Raw genomic sequence first — 18256 nt, 5'->3', positions numbered from 1 at the left:
GAAAGAATAGGATAACTTCCCTTTGTTTTGTTTTTTGTTGTTGTAGTGTTTTGTTTTGTTGTTGTTTTGTTTTTGTTTGTTTGTTTTTTAAACTATTTATTTATGTAGTTATCCTTAAGCTCTGTTATTGAAGTTTAAAATGAAATAAATAAAAATTGTTGATGATAAAAATAAAAATAAAAAGTTTAAACTTCAAAGCTCATGCATACATGCACATCCAGTGCTCAGTGTCTAATTGTGTGTTTGTGTTTTTACCTTTTTGCAGTAGCGTAGTGAAACATTTGGGCGGTGGATAAATAATGGAAAATAAAATTCAGACTACAAACGGCTTCAGGTGAGTACACGTGGTGCACAAGGACCAAAGCTCACCTTCTCAACCTGGACAAAATGAATTATTTTACACTGATACTGTAAACTTTTGTTTGTGTGTCAGGTTTCCATACATCGGAAACAGCTGCTGCATCTGTAATTCTGTCCATCCAGAGGAGAGTCAGCACTCTACATCAGATCCTTGGCTCACCTATAATGACGCACAGGTGCTGCACACAACTGGATCTGCAGCTTGTGAGGAACAGCAGCACTCAGCCTACATCCTGTTTTACAAGAGAAACGTAAGAAGACACAGCATCTCATCCTGAAGTGAGAGAATGGCACGCCAGCTGCAGCCTAATCCAATCTCTCTTCTTTTCTTTTTTCGGTGCCCAGACACCCTTCAGTTTCATCATGTCATCCCTAACAATAGCTGTAGAGTTGGATGGAGGATGAAGACAGCAGAGAGCAAAAGAAACAGGTAAGAGCAGACAGGTAGTCAGAGTTAACAAAAACTTTTAAAGCCAGTGTAGCTTCTGTTTTGAACACATTTATTGATGACAATTTTACATAAATAAGCAGTGTGTTATACTGTTATCAGATGTGGAGTCTCACTAACCACTTTAATAGTGACTTGTGTCCCAAATACTGTTTATTTGTCTTAGTTACAGATAGTGAAATAAAAATGGAAAATGATTGTTTCATAATTGTATACTCAGCTTGGTCAAGACAATAATTCGAGAACGAGGGGCAGGATTTTGAATTGATGCCATTGGTGCATCTACTAAAGTTCTGGGGTCAGTTTGAATATCAGTGACCTTGACCTCAAGTTCAAAGGTCAAGTTTTCTGAAAATCTTGTGAATGCTACAACTCTGACGAGAAGTAAGTCTCCTAGGTCTTTAAATTTGTATATAGGTGAATCTACTAGGAAGCTGAAGGGTTGCACTGCGGGCCATCTGTAGAGGTGTAGAGTCAACAACCTGTCTCTGAACGTGGACAAAACAAAAGAGATTGTTGACTTCAGGAGAGCACAGTGGGATCACTGCCCACTTAACATGAATGGATCCTCTGTGGAGGTCGTCAAGAGCACCAGATTTCTTGGTGTCCACCTGGCGGAGAACCTCTCCTGCTCCCTCAACACCAGCTCCATAACCAAGAAGGCCCAGCAGCATCTCTACTTCATGCAGAAGCTGAGGAAAGCCCATCTCCCACCATCCATTCTCACCACCTTTTACAGTGGGACTAACGAGAGCATCCTAAGTAGCTGCATCACTGTCTGGTATGGTAACTGCAGCGTATTGGATCGCAGTACCCTACAACGGATTGTGAGAGCAGCTGAGAAGATCATTGGAGCCCCTCTCCCCTCCTTATAACAACCGCTTGCTGGAGGACCCCACACACCCTTCAAACACACTCTTCACCCTGCTGCCTTCTGGAAAGAGGTCCCAGAACATCCGGGCCCTCGCTACCAAACTACGGAAAAGTTTCTTCCCACAAGCCGTCAGACCCCTGAACACTCAGTGACTGCACTGGCACACGCACACCTACACACACGTCACTACCAAGCACTTATCTGCAGTATCTCACACTCATACACATACATACAGACACCAAGTTACTTTTGCACAATACTCAGCATTTTGCACATTTCCATTGTCTTGTGTCTGTATCGTCCTGTTCTGTCTAGTTTTGCACTGTTTTGTCTTGTTTATTTTTGCAGTTTATGCACACTGCACTTTATGTAGTCCTGGGTTTGTCCGTATATGTCATATATAGCACCAGGGTCTCGGAGGAACGCTGTCTCATTTCACTCTGTACAGTACCTCTGCACGTGGTTAAAATGACAATAAAAGCCACTTGACTTGACCTGTTTTTGTAGCAGTTGCTTGGAGACGAGTACCATACAGTTCAAATGAGCATACATTCCAAAATATGCAAATTAGCCCCATACATCATAATGATGATGTTTGCTGTTCAGGGTATGAACATTCTATGCTGAAAGTTTATAAATATACAACCTTTGACTGCTTGTTTTCAGTTGAACTTTTGCAAAGCTGAGGAGATTTTCGCTGCGATCACCTCAAGTCCAAAGATGTTTAAACTTCTTTTTCACAGAAAGGTAAGTTTGAAGAGACTCGCAGCACATTTCTCTGAATATTTTCTTATGGTAAATAAGCATTTTTGAAACTTTTACGGAAGCTTCTTGGATGATTTCTGTAAAAACTGAATTTTGAATCCAAATGAAGGATTTTGTATTTTCATACCATATACTTTGTTTTATGCCATTACTGATGTTGGTTTTCTTGTTTCTAAACAGAAATCACACAAACAAAACGTGGCAGAGAAGGAAATTCCTTCTACGTCTCATCAGAGGTAAAGAAATGCGCCACTCTTTAATGCTGCTGGAGATATTTATAGCAGTGGTTTAGTTGGAGCTCTTTTATTTCCCTTTTATTGGTGTTTTGTAGTTACATCTTTTTTACTACTTCTAGTCTTGTCTATAATTTATATTGATTCAGAGATTAGCGTTTGAAAATGTAGAGTGTAAATGTACAAAATACATGATTTTGTTCCATTACAGTTATTAATTTTTATCTGCAATCTCCAGCATGTACTCCTTGTTAAAAATTTCCACTTTGAAAAATAACATTTACACTTTTGTCCTCATCAGCATCCCGGATGCTTCTGTTGCTGAAAATGGTCAAAAGAAGAAGAGAAAATGGAGACACCTCTGCTGTTCCTCGGTTTGCTTTTACACAAAACATATGAAATGCACATTCTCTTTAAATTGCACTTGTTAATTTAAAGTGACTTTACTTTTTTAATAAACGTATGTTTGTTCGTCCTCTGCAGCAAACTGACAGCGATGCAGAGGCAGAGACCAACACTGTGAAGACACAAAAAAAGTGTCGCTGGTTTCTTTTTAAATTCTGGAAGGTATGTTTTATGGAAAGAGTCACTGTCATCAAGCATTTACTCATCACAGTTAAATGAGAAGAATTAAGAGCAATTTAGCACAGCTATGTCCTCAAATTAAGTTCAAAGATGTTTAAACGTTTTTTTTTTTCACAGAAAGGTAAGTTTGAAGAGACTTGCAGGATGTTTCTCTAAATATTTTTTGTGGTGAATAAGCATTTTTGAAGCTTTTAATGAAGCTTCATGGATGATTTCTGTAAAAACTGAATTTTGATCAGAACCAAATGAAGGATTTTGTATTTCACAGGACAAACTTTAAAACTGAATTTAAAGCATGAATAAATTGTTTTTATTTTATTTAAAGATATTCCTATATATCTGCTTCATGAGCTGACAGCTCACTAAAGTGATAAATAATATGAAATAATACCAAATTTTCTAACTGGACACTTTTCATGGAGAGACTCCCTTGGTATGTTTGTTTTATGCCATTACTGATGTTGGTTTTCTTGTTTCTAAACAGAAATTACACAAACAAAACGTGGCAGAGAAGGAAATTCCTTCTACGTCTCATCAGAGGTAAAGAAATGCGCCACTCTTTAATGCTGCTGGAGATATTTATAGCAGTGGTTTAGTTGGAGCTCTTTTATTTCCCTTTTATTGGCATTTTTCTTCCACCTTGTGTATTTACATCTTTTTTACTACTTCTAGTCTTGTCTATTATTTATATGGTTGCAGAGATTAGCGTTTGAAAATGTAGAGTGTAAATGTATAAAATACATGATTTTGTTCATGTTGGTATTCCATTACAGTTATTCACTGTTATTAGCAATCTGTATTAGCAAAATGTACTCCTTCTTATAAATTTCCACAACATTTACACTTTTCTCCTGATCAGCATCCCGGATGCTTCTGTTGCTGCCACACCAGCTAACCCTGAAAATGGTCAAAAGAAGAAGAAGAAGAGAAAATGGAGACACTTCTTCTGCTGTTCCTCGGTTTGCTTTTACACAAAACATATGAAATGCACATTCTCTTTAAAATGCACTTGTTAATTTTAAGTGACTTTACTTTTTTAATAAACTTATGTTTGTTCGTCCTCTGCAGCAAACTGACAGCGATGCAGAGGCAGAGACCAACACAGTGAAGACACAAAACAGGTCTCGCTGGTCTCTTTTTAAATCCGGGAAGGTATGTTTTATGGAAAGAGTCACTGTCATCAAGCATTTAAATGAGAGCAATTAAGAGCAATGAGGCACACAGCTATGTCCTTTATATATAGCAGGTAAGAAGCACCACGGAAAAGATCCCAGCAGACCTGATTTGGGACACTTTGATTATGGAGCTTCTGGACCAAGAGAGTGGATGGGAGCATGTGTTTAACAGGTAAGAGAAAGACGTCCTCCAAAATGTTTCAACTTCAAAGCTCATGCATACATGCACATACACTGCTCAGCATCCTGACATCTTTCCTAATTTTGTGTTTGTGTTTTTACCTTTTTGGAGCAGTGTAGCATGCGGTGGAAAAATAATAGAAAGTCAAACTGAGACTATAGACTGCTTCGGGTGAGTACACGTGGTGCACAAAGACCAAAGCTCACTTTGTCAAAGTGGAGAAAATGAATTCTTTTACACTGATACTGTAAACGTTGTGCGTGTGTGTCAGGTTTCCAAACATCGGAAACACCTGCTACATGAACTCCTGCCTGCAGAGCCTCCTCAACATTGAGGAGTTCATAAGAGACATCAGGCGTCAGGAGGTTTTGTGGAGCACAGATCCAGAAGCTCAGCTCTTAAGGTGCGCTACGTCAACCTTCTACTTTCTTCAAAAACCTGAAGAACAAAGAGATCTAACAGCAGAAATGTCTGTTTACCCTTTCCTTTCTACAGAAGGCTCATTGATGTCAGGGACTGTCATGAGTCAACAGATTATGGCCTTAAAGATCACCACCTAAGAGCTTTTAAGAAGGCATTCAGCAATCAAGCTCCTGAATACACCGGCAGTGCACAGAAAGTGCGTCAGCTATTTGGAAATTTCGTTTTTTGCTTTACCTTCTGATTTTGATGTACTGTTTTAAATCTCTCTGCTTTTCTTTCAGGACGCTCATGAATTCCTAACATTGTTCCTCAATGAGGTCAAAAGGCTCACACCTCACCTGGAGAGGAGCGCAGCTCTCCTGGGCCAAAGTTATACCTGCCCAGTAGAAGACCATCACATTTTTAAAATGGAAAACATGAGGACATGCAAGAGGTAAGCCTGTCTTTCAGAAACGCAGAGCTGGTTGCAATATTTTCATATACCTCTTTTCCACCTACCTGATCTTTACTTTAACTACGTTACTCCTGAAATGTGTAGCTGCGGTCACCAATCATCACAGCAAGAGGAATTCACCAGCTTGTCTCTTGACCTGGTTCCAGAGGGGTCTGTTATAAACATGTTAGAGACATACTTGAAGGTAAGATCACAAATTCCAATAGAGTTGTAGTGTCAGCGATCTTAACACACCTTTTTTGTTAGTGTTTGTGTGTATGTGTGTGTGCATATGTTGAGATTTCTTTCTAACATAAAGCCTGTTTTCTCTGTGCTGTTGTTCAGGAACAAGAAATAGAATTTCGCTGTGATTGTGGAGGGACGGCCTCAGAACTGAAGTCGTCTTTTGATACACTGCCAAGGTGAGTAAGGTCACATCAGAATTGATCGACTGACCAGGTTTCCAAACTGTGGCGCATCAAATATCAGAGTTTTTCGAGACAATACTTGAGCAGTCGTTTTCTCCCATCTTCTGTTTGTGTTTGAAACTCATTCTTCTTATTTTCTACCTTGTTTGTTTTATTTTTTTTCTTTTCTGCCAGAGTTCTGATCTTGCATCTGAAGAGGTTTGGCTTTACACAAACCTACAAGATTCAGAAGGTGGATGACCCCGTCAGGCTGCAGAGGGACTTGGTGGTGCCATCCAATCAGGTAAAAACAGACTGCAGAACGTCTCAGGCTACGTCCACACTAGCCCTGATAGATTTGAAAACTCCGTGTCCACACTGCGACGGGACTGCTCCGTTTTCAAATGTATGCGTTTTCGAGAGCGTTTTCAAGATGCTGTGTTTTTCCTTGAGGAAAACGCCATCTCAGTGTGGACGGGAGGTCAAAGCGGAGAGAAAACGATGTGTTTTCAAACGAAAACGCATTCGTGTAGACGTAGCCTCAGCAAATCAGCTTAATTATGGCACTGATGTGAGACTTTATGAAACTAACACTCTTTGGATTTGTTCCTTCTCAGGGTGGTGGCTGTTATAGTCTTGTCAGCATCATTAGTCATTATGGAGGCACAGAGTCAGGTAAAACAACAGACTTGTGACAAACAGAAAATGAAAACTTGCTACTTTTCAGTGAAGGACTCACACACAAAAGCTTTTGATGTTCTAAGAAGCACTAAGTCAAAATCACTGTTTGCTTGAATCAGTTGACTTCCAGAAGTTGGATTCATTTGTCTTAATGTGATTTCAGGACACTACATCTGTAGTTCTGTCCATCCTGAGGAGAGTCAGCACTCTACATCAGATCACTGGCTCACCTATAATGACGCACAGGTGCTCCACACAACTGGATCTGCAGCTTGTGAGGAACAGCAGCACTCGGCCTACATCCTGTTTTACAAGAGAAACGTAAGAAGACACAGCATCTCATCCTGAAGTGAGAGAATTTTTAAATGTCCTGTTACCTTGTTAACCAGTTTTGTCTTCATTCTCAGTTCTGAAACAGGAAATGGAAGGAAGAAAGGAAGTTAAGGTCATCATCATGCTGAGAAGAAACAACACTCGTCCCAGCCCACCATCGCACACTGGAGGACAAGTACTGGTAAGTATTGCCCTCAGGAGGAAGGGTCCTCCCAGAGAGCCTGGTTCCTCCCAAGATTTCTTCCTCCAGGAGGGAGTTTTTTCTTGCCACCGTCGCCCCACATTCACTGGTCTCATCAGCAGGGACATTTTTAACATCCTAAGACCTGAACTCTTTCATGGCATGCATTTTTCATTTCTCTGTGCCATTTGGGTTGATTGGGACCTGATGAATGTAAAAACAAAGACATCAGATTCGGACTATCTTTTTTTTGTTTCTCAAAACAATGAGATCCACATATGAGGACGTTCATTTTAAATTTCGATTGAACAGTGGCAGTGTAATGTCCTCCCTCATAAGTGGATATCAGGTTTTTGAAGAGCAAAATTTTGTATTTTGGTCTAGACAACCCAAAATGTTATGTCCACATATGTGGACACCAGGTCCTAGGAGGTTAAAACAAATCTACTAGTAGTGCACCACTACTAGAGATCGTCCTTTTCTGGACCAGTGTTTGGCTTGCTCTCTGGCAACAAATTAGTGCTGTCAGTGTTAACGTTATTTTAACTAATGACGTTTACGCTGACATCACTAATTTTATAGTTATTATTATTAATATTATTATTAATTTATTTGTAAAAGAAATTAAATTAAAAAAAACAAAGAAATTATTTAATTCTTTGTTATTTTGTTTTATTAAAATCAAAATAACAACAAAACAAAAATAACTAATAAAAAAATATTAAAAGTATTCAGCAGTGTTTTGTGAAATTTGTAATGAGCCTTAGTTAAGTTGATGTCACAGAAGTTTCTGAATCATTTAGATTGTTCAACAAACTGATTCACTCAGGTAAAGATGGTAAGCTGGAGCAATGGTACCCTTGGAGTTCAGTTTAAGTTTTCAGACAAACATTCACTCGATCAGTTGCAGCTTCTGCTTTTAAATAAATGATTTAGCTGCAAATGTTTAGCTGCAGGTAGCAAAGTCCAAAAGTGACAACATTTCCACTGCAGTCTCTCCAGAAATGGCTTATAAAATTTTGACCAAATTAGACATTTATCCTTGGATCATTGACAACCCTGTAGGGTGAAAATCTTTAATTGTACCTTTTATAACATTTTAACAAGTTACTGTCTCCTGCTGCATGTTTCCTGTTTTGGCTGAACTTCATCAGCTCAAAAAACTCACCGTGCTGTGGTGTACTAAATGACCTCATGTACAGGACACACTGAAGGCAGGTTTGCAACGTTTAATCAACAAAGTCAAGATCAGTTAACAACAGCTGAACTAAAGACTTTCTTTTTCTCATTGATAAAATGAGGTCCATGCCAATGTGCTCAAATGGGACCTCCATTAATGGTGAGGGGCATAAAGGTGCTTTTTAAATGACCAGCTGGTTCACCAGCTGACACCACTGGACGCACACCATCGGCGCACATCCAAAAATGCAAGATGGTGGTGCGCACAGATACAGCGGCTCTATGCTCTCCACTTACCCAATTTCACTGTGCAAGAAACTGCACAATGACAATAAAAAGCTCTAAGTCTAAAACAGTTTCCTGGCCAGTAAAATCGGGCAATTATTCGCTCCAGAGTTTTATCTTATTCCAGGTGACCAGCCATCGACTTGTAATGAGCCAGCTAAAACAATAATTTCTCAGTGGCTCTTCTGGCACCAACAAGTGGGTGTGTTCTTCCATCGTGCAAGTGTCACGACACACTGAACATGGTCTGTCCCTACTCGTTACAACATGTGGAAATGTCAGTGCTATGTCAGGGCGCACTATTTGACTATCAGCTCTCATCATTTGATCAAAGGGCCAGTTGCATAATGCCATTATCTTCTGTGTAGCGAATTGCTGGAACGGGCAACCCAAACGCCACGTGTCCCTGTTGGTGGTGTGTGCAGGCCTACATACTGCCCTATTGAGCTACTAAACCCCGACCAATCAGTTTTCAGATTTAAGGGGTGTGATGGCCGTCAGCTAACTGCAGCCGTTACTCTATGCATTTTCCCCCGATATTTCTTTTCCACCAGTACTATGGGGTATTTGTGAATATCCATGACTGACCCGGCCAGCTGGTCTTTGGACAGGGTCACGGCAGTTTCAAGATTAAAAAAAAATCCCTTTCACTGACAGACTGAAGGAAAGCTCCTCAAAAATGGAGGGTCTTCAAGCTCCTCAGTGGCAGGAAAAGGTTTCCCGGACCCAGTGTTGTATATTTGTTTCCCAAAAGATTGAAATAGTGGAGAGAAATCAGGTTCTGAAACCATCCAGAAGACAAAGTCTCCAACTGGTTTGTGGAAGTCCAGTTTCTCCAAATTAATCAGCGGGTGAAATGTCTCTTCATGGATGGTTTTGATTCTGTTGTTGTTCACAAACAAAGCCCTCAAAGCAGCATATGAAAGAAAGTCATCTTTCATTGTTGTCTCCAGCGTGTTAAAAGAGAGATCGAGCTCAGTGATGACTTTTGAAGCGGCTGCAGGGACTTCTCGAAGGTTTTGACTCAAACGGTCGCAGGATGTTGTTCATAGTGGTGACACTGTTGACTGGTGATTGACAAGCACTGAGATACTAACATGACAAACACAAGAAACATCATGACTTATTCTCCTGAGTGCCTGCAAAACACAAAATCAAACTCAAAGCTTTTCTCTCAGGTGCTGGTGTGGCACAATCTAATGATAAAAAAAGGTCATGCTAACAGCTTTTGGAGCACAGCTGCACAAAATAACAGTTTTTGGAGCACAAAATGCATTACAGGTAAACCCAGTACCCAAACATGTTAACAAGGATAAAGAAAAAATCTGAAACAAAAGCAGGTAGTGTGGTGATTTATGTTGTGAGGATGCTTTCACTCCCATCAAAGTCACCCAGTGTTGAGAACCCAAATGAGCCCAGAAACCTCAAGTGGCTGCAACCAACAGCGAACGCCAAGAAGTGCATGCTGAGCCAGAAACATGCAGAAAACCCAAAAGAGGCAAGACAGCACATCTTGGTCCCACTCAGGCAGTACGAACACCTGGAAAGAGGAGCCCACAGTTCAGACCCAAGGTCACTGGTAAGGACACCAGCCAGTTTTAAGTCTAGTTTCATTTTAGTTAGTGTTATGGCCTGTCTAAGGGTGGCCAGACCATAATATAGGGGTGATCCACCCCTGTCTGACCCCAAGCAGCACATCACACAACCAGTACAATTTTGATGGTGATTTATTTACAGTGATTGAATTCTAACAAAGGAAAGGAGCGAACTATAGCTTCGGGGTGGACCCCAAAACAACAAACAAGAGGGACCGTATCAAAAGGATGTACAAAACTTATTTATGAAAAGAATAAAACCAAATGACAGTGTCTTATCTCCCTAACTAACAAAAACATAAGAAAAGGGTAATCAAATAAAAAGGCAGTCCACCCCTACATGCTCCTGTATAAAGAAACAGGTAACACAAAGCCTGCCGGTTGAGGTCCATGGCGGTGTCATCTCATATGTTGTCTCCAGGTCATTAGCCAATCTGTATGGTCCGTCCCATGGATGCACCAATCACGGAAAGGCACCTGCACACTCAGATTTACATATGAGACAACATTACAACAACAGTCGTAACATTAACTAAAAATGTCTTTCATCATCTCGTTTTAACTTCTGGTTTAGCTTCAGCTAACTAAAACTAAATGGACCTCGGAGATAATCACATCTTAATAGAGTGAACCATAGACTGTATAAAAGATAGGACCATTGCAACTTTACTGCAGCACTTCACCCTTTCACATAGTCCCAGCTCTTCTCTGTCATGTTTTATGGTGCTGCAAATGTCTTCAGTTGGTGAAAGGTCTGGACTGCTGGTGTCTTGTTGTGCTTGCTATGCATCCCTGACTCTTTTCTTCTTTCTGCATCAAGTAAGGAATGTAGTGAAAGTTCCCAAGAGGTTAAAAACACCACTGAAAAAATGCCATCAGACCTGAGTTGGGACACTTGGATTATGGAGCTTCTGGACCAAGAGAGTGGATGGGAGCATGTGTTTAACAAGTAAGAGAATAATGTCCCCCAAAATGTCCCGAACTAACAAAAACATGAGAAAAGGGTAATCAAATAAAAAGGCAGTCCACCCCTACATGCTCCTGTATAAAGAAACAGGTAACACAAAGCCTGCTGGTTGAGGTCCATGGCGGTGTCATCTTATATGTTGTCTCCAGGTCAAGGAGACAACATATAAGATGGATAGACAGACAGATTTCAAAATAGCCAGCTGGAATGTTAAGGGGTTGAATAACGGGATTAAGAGGAAGAAAATGTTAACATATCTAAAGTTATCAAGAGTTGATATAGCCTTTATTCAAGAAATGCACATGTGCAAGTCAGAAGCCTTAAAACTTAAATGTTCCTGGGTAGGTAAAGTCTTTTCCAGTCCTGGAACTGATAAAAGTAGGGGAGTGTCGGTTCTGATTCATAAAGCAGTTAGCTTTGCTGAAACAAAAGTAATAACAGATAAGGAAGGTAGATTTATATTGGTTTATGGACAACTACTGGACACACCAATAATTTTATGTAATATCTATGCACCTAATGCGGACATACTCGCCTTTTTTCATAACCTGTCACAGTATCTTTTGGAATTAGAAGGTGCACAAATAGTGGTAGGAGGAGATTTTAATCAAATACTGGATCAAGACCTAGATAGAGGAGGCACAGAGAGTAAATCTGTAGTTGCCATAAGGCAGATGACCTCAGATTTAGGTCTGAATGATATTTGGCGGACAATGCATCCAGAAGGCAGGGAATATTCCTTTTACTCTCCGCCTCATAATGTTTACACTAGAATCGACTACTTTCTTATTTCTGAAGCCTTAGTGAATAACTCTATAGATTCAAGTATTGGTAATATAGTATTCTCGGACCATGTGCCAATTTTTCTATGTCTTGGAAATATTTTACAGATTCCTCAAAGCCGCAGATGGCATTTAAATGTGTCCTTAATTAAAGACTCTGGGTTTATTAAATTGATAAGAGATGAAATACAATTTTACAAACAGACAAATAATCGAGAGGACACTACATTGGCTACTTGGTGGGATGCTATGAAGGCATACTTAAGGGGGAGGATAATTTCTTACGCTTCCTTTAAAAAGAAGGCAGCTAACAAGAATATCATTACGTTAGAAGCCAAATTAAAGGCACTTGAGGCAGTACATTCCCATACAAAAGACAGAGTTACGTTGAATAAAATTGTTCAAGTTAAATATAAGTTGAATGTACTGTACAACAGAAAGGCAGAATACGCTTTATTTCGCATTAATCAAGCATATTGGGAAATGGGAGAAAAGCCGAGTCGTTTATTAGCATACCGTCTTAAACAGAAAGACAGTATGAACCATATCCCAGGCATACGACAATCAGATGGGGTTATTTCAACTTCTATTAGACATATAAATGATGGATTCAGGGCCTTTTACAATAATCTTTATTCTACACAAGGGAGTTTAGATGAACAGAAATTCAAAGCATTCTTTACTGATTTAAACCTGCCACAGCTTTCTACTACTGACCAGCAGATTATAGATGCTCCAATTACAGTGGAGGAGATTACCCGTGCAATTAACAGTATGCCACTTAATAAAGCTCCAGGATTAGATGGGTTACCATTGGATTTCTATAGAGCATTTGAGGATATGTTAAGTCCCCTGTTGCTCAATGTTTATAATGAGGCGTTCAAAGTAGGCTCATTACCTCAGTCAATGCACTCTGGACTTATAACATTTATTCTTTAAACTGGGAAAGACCCTTTAGACCCAAGTGGTTACCGCCCCATATCTTTGCTGAATTCTGACCAAAAAATCTTGGCAAAGGTCTTAGCGGGTCGATTAAAAGTAGTAATGGTGAAAATAATTCATGCAGACCAATCTGGTTTTGTTCCAAACCGCTATGGTTCAGATAATATTAGGCGGTTGGTTAATTTGCAAAATTATGTATATGATTCAGTACATCCAACAGTGGCCCTATCGCTGGATGCTGCAAAAGCTTTTGATTGTGTTGAGTGGGATTATCTGTTTAAGACATTATAAAAGTTTGGTTTTGGTGACAATTTTATTAGGTGGATAAAGATATTATATTTTGGCGAGCTCAGACAAGGAGGAGACGGAGGTATCGTTTGGTCTTGCTTTCCGTGAGCTAGCCAGGGAGCACAGCCGTTTATTAACATCTGCAGAAGAACACTGCCGCTAGCTAACTGCTCAGCACGGCAACAGAACAGCAACAACAACACACAGGGCGCCCTCTGACCCCGGAAGGACACACCGTCGCAGCCAGAGGGCGTCACCCGTCACTATGGTAACATAAACAAAACATCACAAACAGAACCCCGAACAGCCCTGACCCGCTACAATATGATTCGCCTTCAGCGCGAGTATTGACGAATGGGCTCATATCAGACCTATTCCTTTTACAGAGATCCACAAGACAGGGTTGTCCCCTTAGCCCCGGTCTTTTTGTAATTGCTATAGAGCCTTTGGCACAAAAACTGAGAAATAATGTAAATATATTTGAAATTTCGATGGGTAATAGTCAACATAAGCTTCTATTATATGCAGATGATATGTTGTTACTTATGACCCAGCCTGGGAAGTCAATTCCAGCCCTATTAGAATGTGTAGAAAGCTTTACGCTGCTTTCAGGGTATCGCGTCAACTGGGATAAATCAGAGGCAATGCCTATGTCAGGACACTGCCCCCATACTTTATTTAAACAGTGGGAGTTTCGGTGGTCCGTGAATGGTTTGAGGTATTTGGGGATACAAATGACCTCGGATTACACTAAGATGGTTCGAGCAAATATGGAGCCAATGTTGGAAAGAATAAAAATGGAATTTGGTAGATGGTCCAGAGTACGTCTCACAATATGGGGTAAAATTAGTTGTATTAAGATGATGACTGCACCCATGATCTTTTATATTTTATCTAATATTCCATTACACATTCCAGATAAGTATTTCAAAGATCTAGACTTTTTAATCCGGCAGTTTCTTTGGGGTAGCTCACCGCATCGTTTAAGTATTAAGAAACTTCAAGCGAGTGCAAAACAAGGAGGTTTTTCATTGCCTAATTTCCAATGGTATTATTGGGTGATGAACGTGAAACAACTTAGAGCTTGGTTACCTACTGCACCAGTTAAACCCATCTGGTCCCGTATAGAGACGGAAGTTAATGGCGGTATTTCTCCTTGGAGGGAGCTGTTTGATACCAGTCATAAAACTACCCATCCTATAATTGCAAAGACATTGTGGTTTAAATTACATAGGGCAGGTCGCTGGGACTTTATTAAATCACCTTCGGCAACCTTATGGAGTAATAAAAGAATTTTAATTGGAGGGACATCGGTTGACTGGTTACAGTGGCGTAAAGCAGGCATCCTTAATGTATCAGATTTATTTGACTGTGGGACTAAATGTTTTTTAAGCTTTGATAAAATTGTAGAGTTATATAAGTTGCAGCGTAATCAATTCTGGAGATATGTCCAAATACATAGTTCATTATCGAAGTGGCTGGGAACCCCCTTGAGTTGTCTTGTGGGCAACCCTATGGAAGTCCTGCTCTCAAGATCACCCTTGGGTAAAGGCATTACCTCTAAGATTTATCACTTATTGCAAGAACGGTCAGCTGACCCTCTCCTTAAAGTTAAGGGCTACTGGGCCCAGGACATGGCATTGGACATATCTTCAGTTGAATGGGATTCATGTTTTCAAAATGTTAATACTATGTATAAAGAAACAGGCAGTAGATTTATTCAACTTAAGATAATCCATAGGTGGCATCGAACACCGCAACAATTGTATAAATGGAACCTGGCCTCTACGGACGAATGTTGGAGATGTGATGGTCAAAATGCTTTGATTTTACATATCTTATGGAGCTGTTCGGCACTTCGGGATTGGTGGGAAAATATAATGGAGGTAATTTTCAGTGTTTTAAAAAGGAGATTTGGTATCTCACCAAAACTGTCCATACTTGGTATAACCACAGAACTTTCTGATGGAGATTTTTCCAGTTATACAAAAAGATGGATTATTTTGGCTCTTACTACAGCCAAACGGGTCCTGCTAAGACATTGGCGGAAAAAGAACCCCCCTCCCTATGAAGAGTGGCTAAAGACAATGGCTAAGTTGGCGTCTTACGAAAAAGTGACTTATGGTTTATTAGACAAATTGCCTCAATATGATTGTATTTGGTCCCCCTTTACAAGCTGGCTTTCTGTAACTTGAAGAACAGAGGAGTAATGACAGAGTGGTGGTGTGGGGATTGGTGTGCGAAGAAAGAATAGGATAACTTCCCTTTGTTTTGTTTTTTGTTGTTGTAGTGTTTTGTTTTGTTGTTGTTTTGTTTTTGTTTGTTTGTTTTTTAAACTATTTATTTATGTAGTTATCCTTAAGCTCTGTTATTGAAGTTTAAAATGAAATAAATAAAAATTGTTGATGATAAAAATAAAAATAAAAAGTTTAAACTTCAAAGCTCATGCATACATGCACATCCAGTGCTCAGTGTCTAATTGTGTGTTTGTGTTTTTACCTTTTTGCAGTAGCGTAGTGAAACATTTGGGCGGTGGATAAATAATGGAAAATAAAATTCAGACTACAGACGGCTTCAGGTGAGTACACGTGGTGCACAAGGACCAAAGCTCACCTTCTCAACCTGGACAAAATGAATTATTTTACACTGATACTGTAAACTTTTGTTTGTGTGTCAGGTTTCCATACATCGGAAACAGCTGCTGCATCTGTAATTCTGTCCATCCAGAGGAGAGTCAGCACTCTACATCAGATCCTTGGCTCACCTATAATGACGCACAGGTGCTGCACACAACTGGATCTGCAGCTTGTGAGGAACAGCAGCACTCAGCCTACATCCTGTTTTACAAGAGAAACGTAAGAAGACACAGCATCTCATCCTGAAGTGAGAGAATGGCACGCCAGCTGCAGCCTAATCCAATCTCTCTTCTTTTCTTTTTTCGGTGCCCAGACACCCTTCAGTTTCATCATGTCATCCCTAACAATAGCTGTAGAGTTGGATGGAGGATGAAGACAGCAGAGAGCAAAAGAAACAGGTAAGAGCAGACAGGTAGTCAGAGTTAACAAAAACTTTTAAAGCCAGTGTAGCTTCTGTTTTGAACACATTTATTGATGACAATTTTACATAAATAAGCAGTGTGTTATACTGTTATCAGATGTGGAGTCTCACTAACCACTTTAATAGTGACTTGTGTCCCAAATACTGTTTATTTGTCTTAGTTACAGATAGTGAAATAAAAATGGAAAATGATTCTTTCATAATTGTATACTCAGCTTGGTCAAGACAATAATTCGAGAACGAGGGGCAGGATTTTGAATTGATGCCATTGGTGCATCTACTAAAGTTCTGGGGTCAGTTTGAATATCAGTGACCTTGACCTCAAGTTCAAAGGTCAAGTTTTCTGAAAATCTTGTGAATGCTACAACTCTGACGAGAAGTAAGTCTCCTAGGTCTTTAAATTTGTATATAGGTGAATCTACTAGGGAGCTGAAGGGTTGCACTGCGGGCCATCTGTAGAGGTGTAGAGTCAACAACCTGTCTCTGAACGTGGACAAAACAAAAGAGATTGTTGACTTCAGGAGAGCACAGTGGGATCACTGCCCACTTAACATGAATGGATCCTCTGTGGAGGTCGTCAAGAGCACCAGATTTCTTGGTGTCCACCTGGCGGAGAACCTCTCCTGCTCCCTCAACACCAGCTCCATAACCAAGAAGGCCCAGCAGCATCTCTACTTCATGCAGAAGCTGAGGAAAGCCCATCTCCCACCATCCATTCTCACCACCTTTTACAGTGGGACTAACGAGAGCATCCTAAGTAGCTGCATCACTGTCTGGTATGGTAACTGCAGCGTATTGGATCGCAGTACCCTACAACGGATTGTGAGAGCAGCTGAGAAGATCATTGGAGCCCCTCTCCCCTCCTTATAACAACCGCTTGCTGGAGGACCCCACACACCCTTCAAACACACTCTTCACCCTGCTGCCTTCTGGAAAGAGGTCCCAGAACATCCGGGCCCTCGCTACCAAACTACGGAAAAGTTTCTTCCCACAAGCCGTCAGACCCCTGAACACTCAGTGACTGCACTGGCACACGCACACCTACACACACGTCACTACCAAGCACTTATCTGCAGTATCTCACACTCATACACATACATACAGACACCAAGTTACTTTTGCACAATACTCAGCATTTTGCACATTTCCATTGTCTTGTGTCTGTATCATCCTGTTCTGTCTAGTTTTGCACTGTTTTGTCTTGTTTATTTTTGCAGCTTATGCACACTGCACTTTATGTAGTCCTGGGTTTGTCCGTATATGTCATATATAGCACCAGGGTCTCGGAGGAACGCTGTCTCATTTCACAAGACACAAAAAAAGTGTCGCTGGTTTATTTTTAAATTCTGGAAGGTATGTTTTATGGAAAGAGTCACTGTCATCAAGCATTTACTCATCACAGTTAAATGAGAAGAATTAAGAGCAATTTAGCACAGCTATGTCCTCAAATTAAGTTCAAAGATGTTTAAACGTTTGTTGTTTTTTTTTCACAGAAAGGTAAGTTCGAAGAGACTTGCAGGATGTTTCTCTAAATATTTTTTGTGGTGAATAAGCATTTTTGAAGCTTTTAATGAAGCTTCATGGATGATTTCTGTAAAAACTGAATTTTGATCAGAACCAAATGAAGGATTTTGTATTTCATAGGACAAACTTTAAAACTCAATTTAAAGCATGAATAAATTGTTTTTATTTTATTTAAAGATATTCCTATATATCTGCTTCATGAGCTGACAGCTCACTAAAGTGATAAATAATATGAAATAATACCAAATTTTCTAACTGGACACTTTTCATGGAGAGACTCCCTTGGTATGTTTGTTTCATGCCATTACTGATGTTGGTTTTCTTGTTTCTAAACAGAAATTACACAAACAAAACGTGGCAGAGAAGGAAATTCCTTCTACGTCTCATCAGAGGTAAAGAAATGCGCCACTCTTTAATGCTGCTGGAGATATTTATAGCAGTGGTTTAGTTGGAGCTCTTTTATTTCCCTTTTATTGGCATTTTTCTTCCACCTTGTGTATTTACATCTTTTTTACTACTTCTAGTCTTGTCTATTATTTATATGGTTGCAGAGATTAG

The 18256-nt window shown here is 39.9% G+C and overlaps 1 protein-coding gene and 2 long non-coding RNA genes across 4 annotated transcripts; all 3 read left to right on the top strand.

Moving 5' to 3' along the window:
- The first annotated feature begins 422 nt into the window (after positions 1 to 422).
- Positions 423 to 3322, top strand: LOC146385374 (uncharacterized). 2 transcript variants are annotated; one of them, XR_014800485.1, is made up of 4 exons: positions 423 to 611; positions 706 to 790; positions 2349 to 2683; positions 2982 to 3322. It is a non-coding gene; the product is annotated as an uncharacterized LOC146385374 (long non-coding RNA). The 2 variants fall into 2 exon arrangements; XR_014800484.1 differs by having other exon boundaries at positions 2349 to 3322.
- Positions 3323 to 4419: 1097 nt separating this feature from the next.
- LOC146385373 (ubiquitin carboxyl-terminal hydrolase 37-like) lies at positions 4420 to 6951 on the top strand. The gene is made up of 5 exons (XM_084931070.1): positions 4420 to 5240; positions 5326 to 5682; positions 5823 to 5899; positions 6080 to 6188; positions 6502 to 6951. The coding sequence occupies exons 2-5, from the start codon at positions 5575 to 5577 to the stop codon at positions 6577 to 6579; spliced, it is 372 nt and encodes a 123-aa protein (XP_084787196.1). The 5' UTR covers positions 4420 to 5240; positions 5326 to 5574; the 3' UTR covers positions 6580 to 6951.
- Positions 6952 to 15528: 8577 nt separating this feature from the next.
- Positions 15529 to 17455, top strand: LOC146385372 (uncharacterized). The gene is made up of 3 exons (XR_014800375.1): positions 15529 to 15695; positions 15795 to 15972; positions 16067 to 17455. It is a non-coding gene; the product is annotated as an uncharacterized LOC146385372 (long non-coding RNA).
- The last annotated feature ends 801 nt before the right edge of the window (positions 17456 to 18256 follow it).

This window comes from Perissodus microlepis, chromosome 6 (genome assembly GCF_051167445.1).
Source record: "Perissodus microlepis isolate ML-2025 ecotype Zambia chromosome 6, ASM5116744v1, whole genome shotgun sequence".
Lineage (NCBI taxonomy): Eukaryota > Metazoa > Chordata > Actinopteri > Cichliformes > Cichlidae > Perissodus > Perissodus microlepis.
This window is presented reverse-complemented; position numbering and strand designations above follow the sequence as displayed.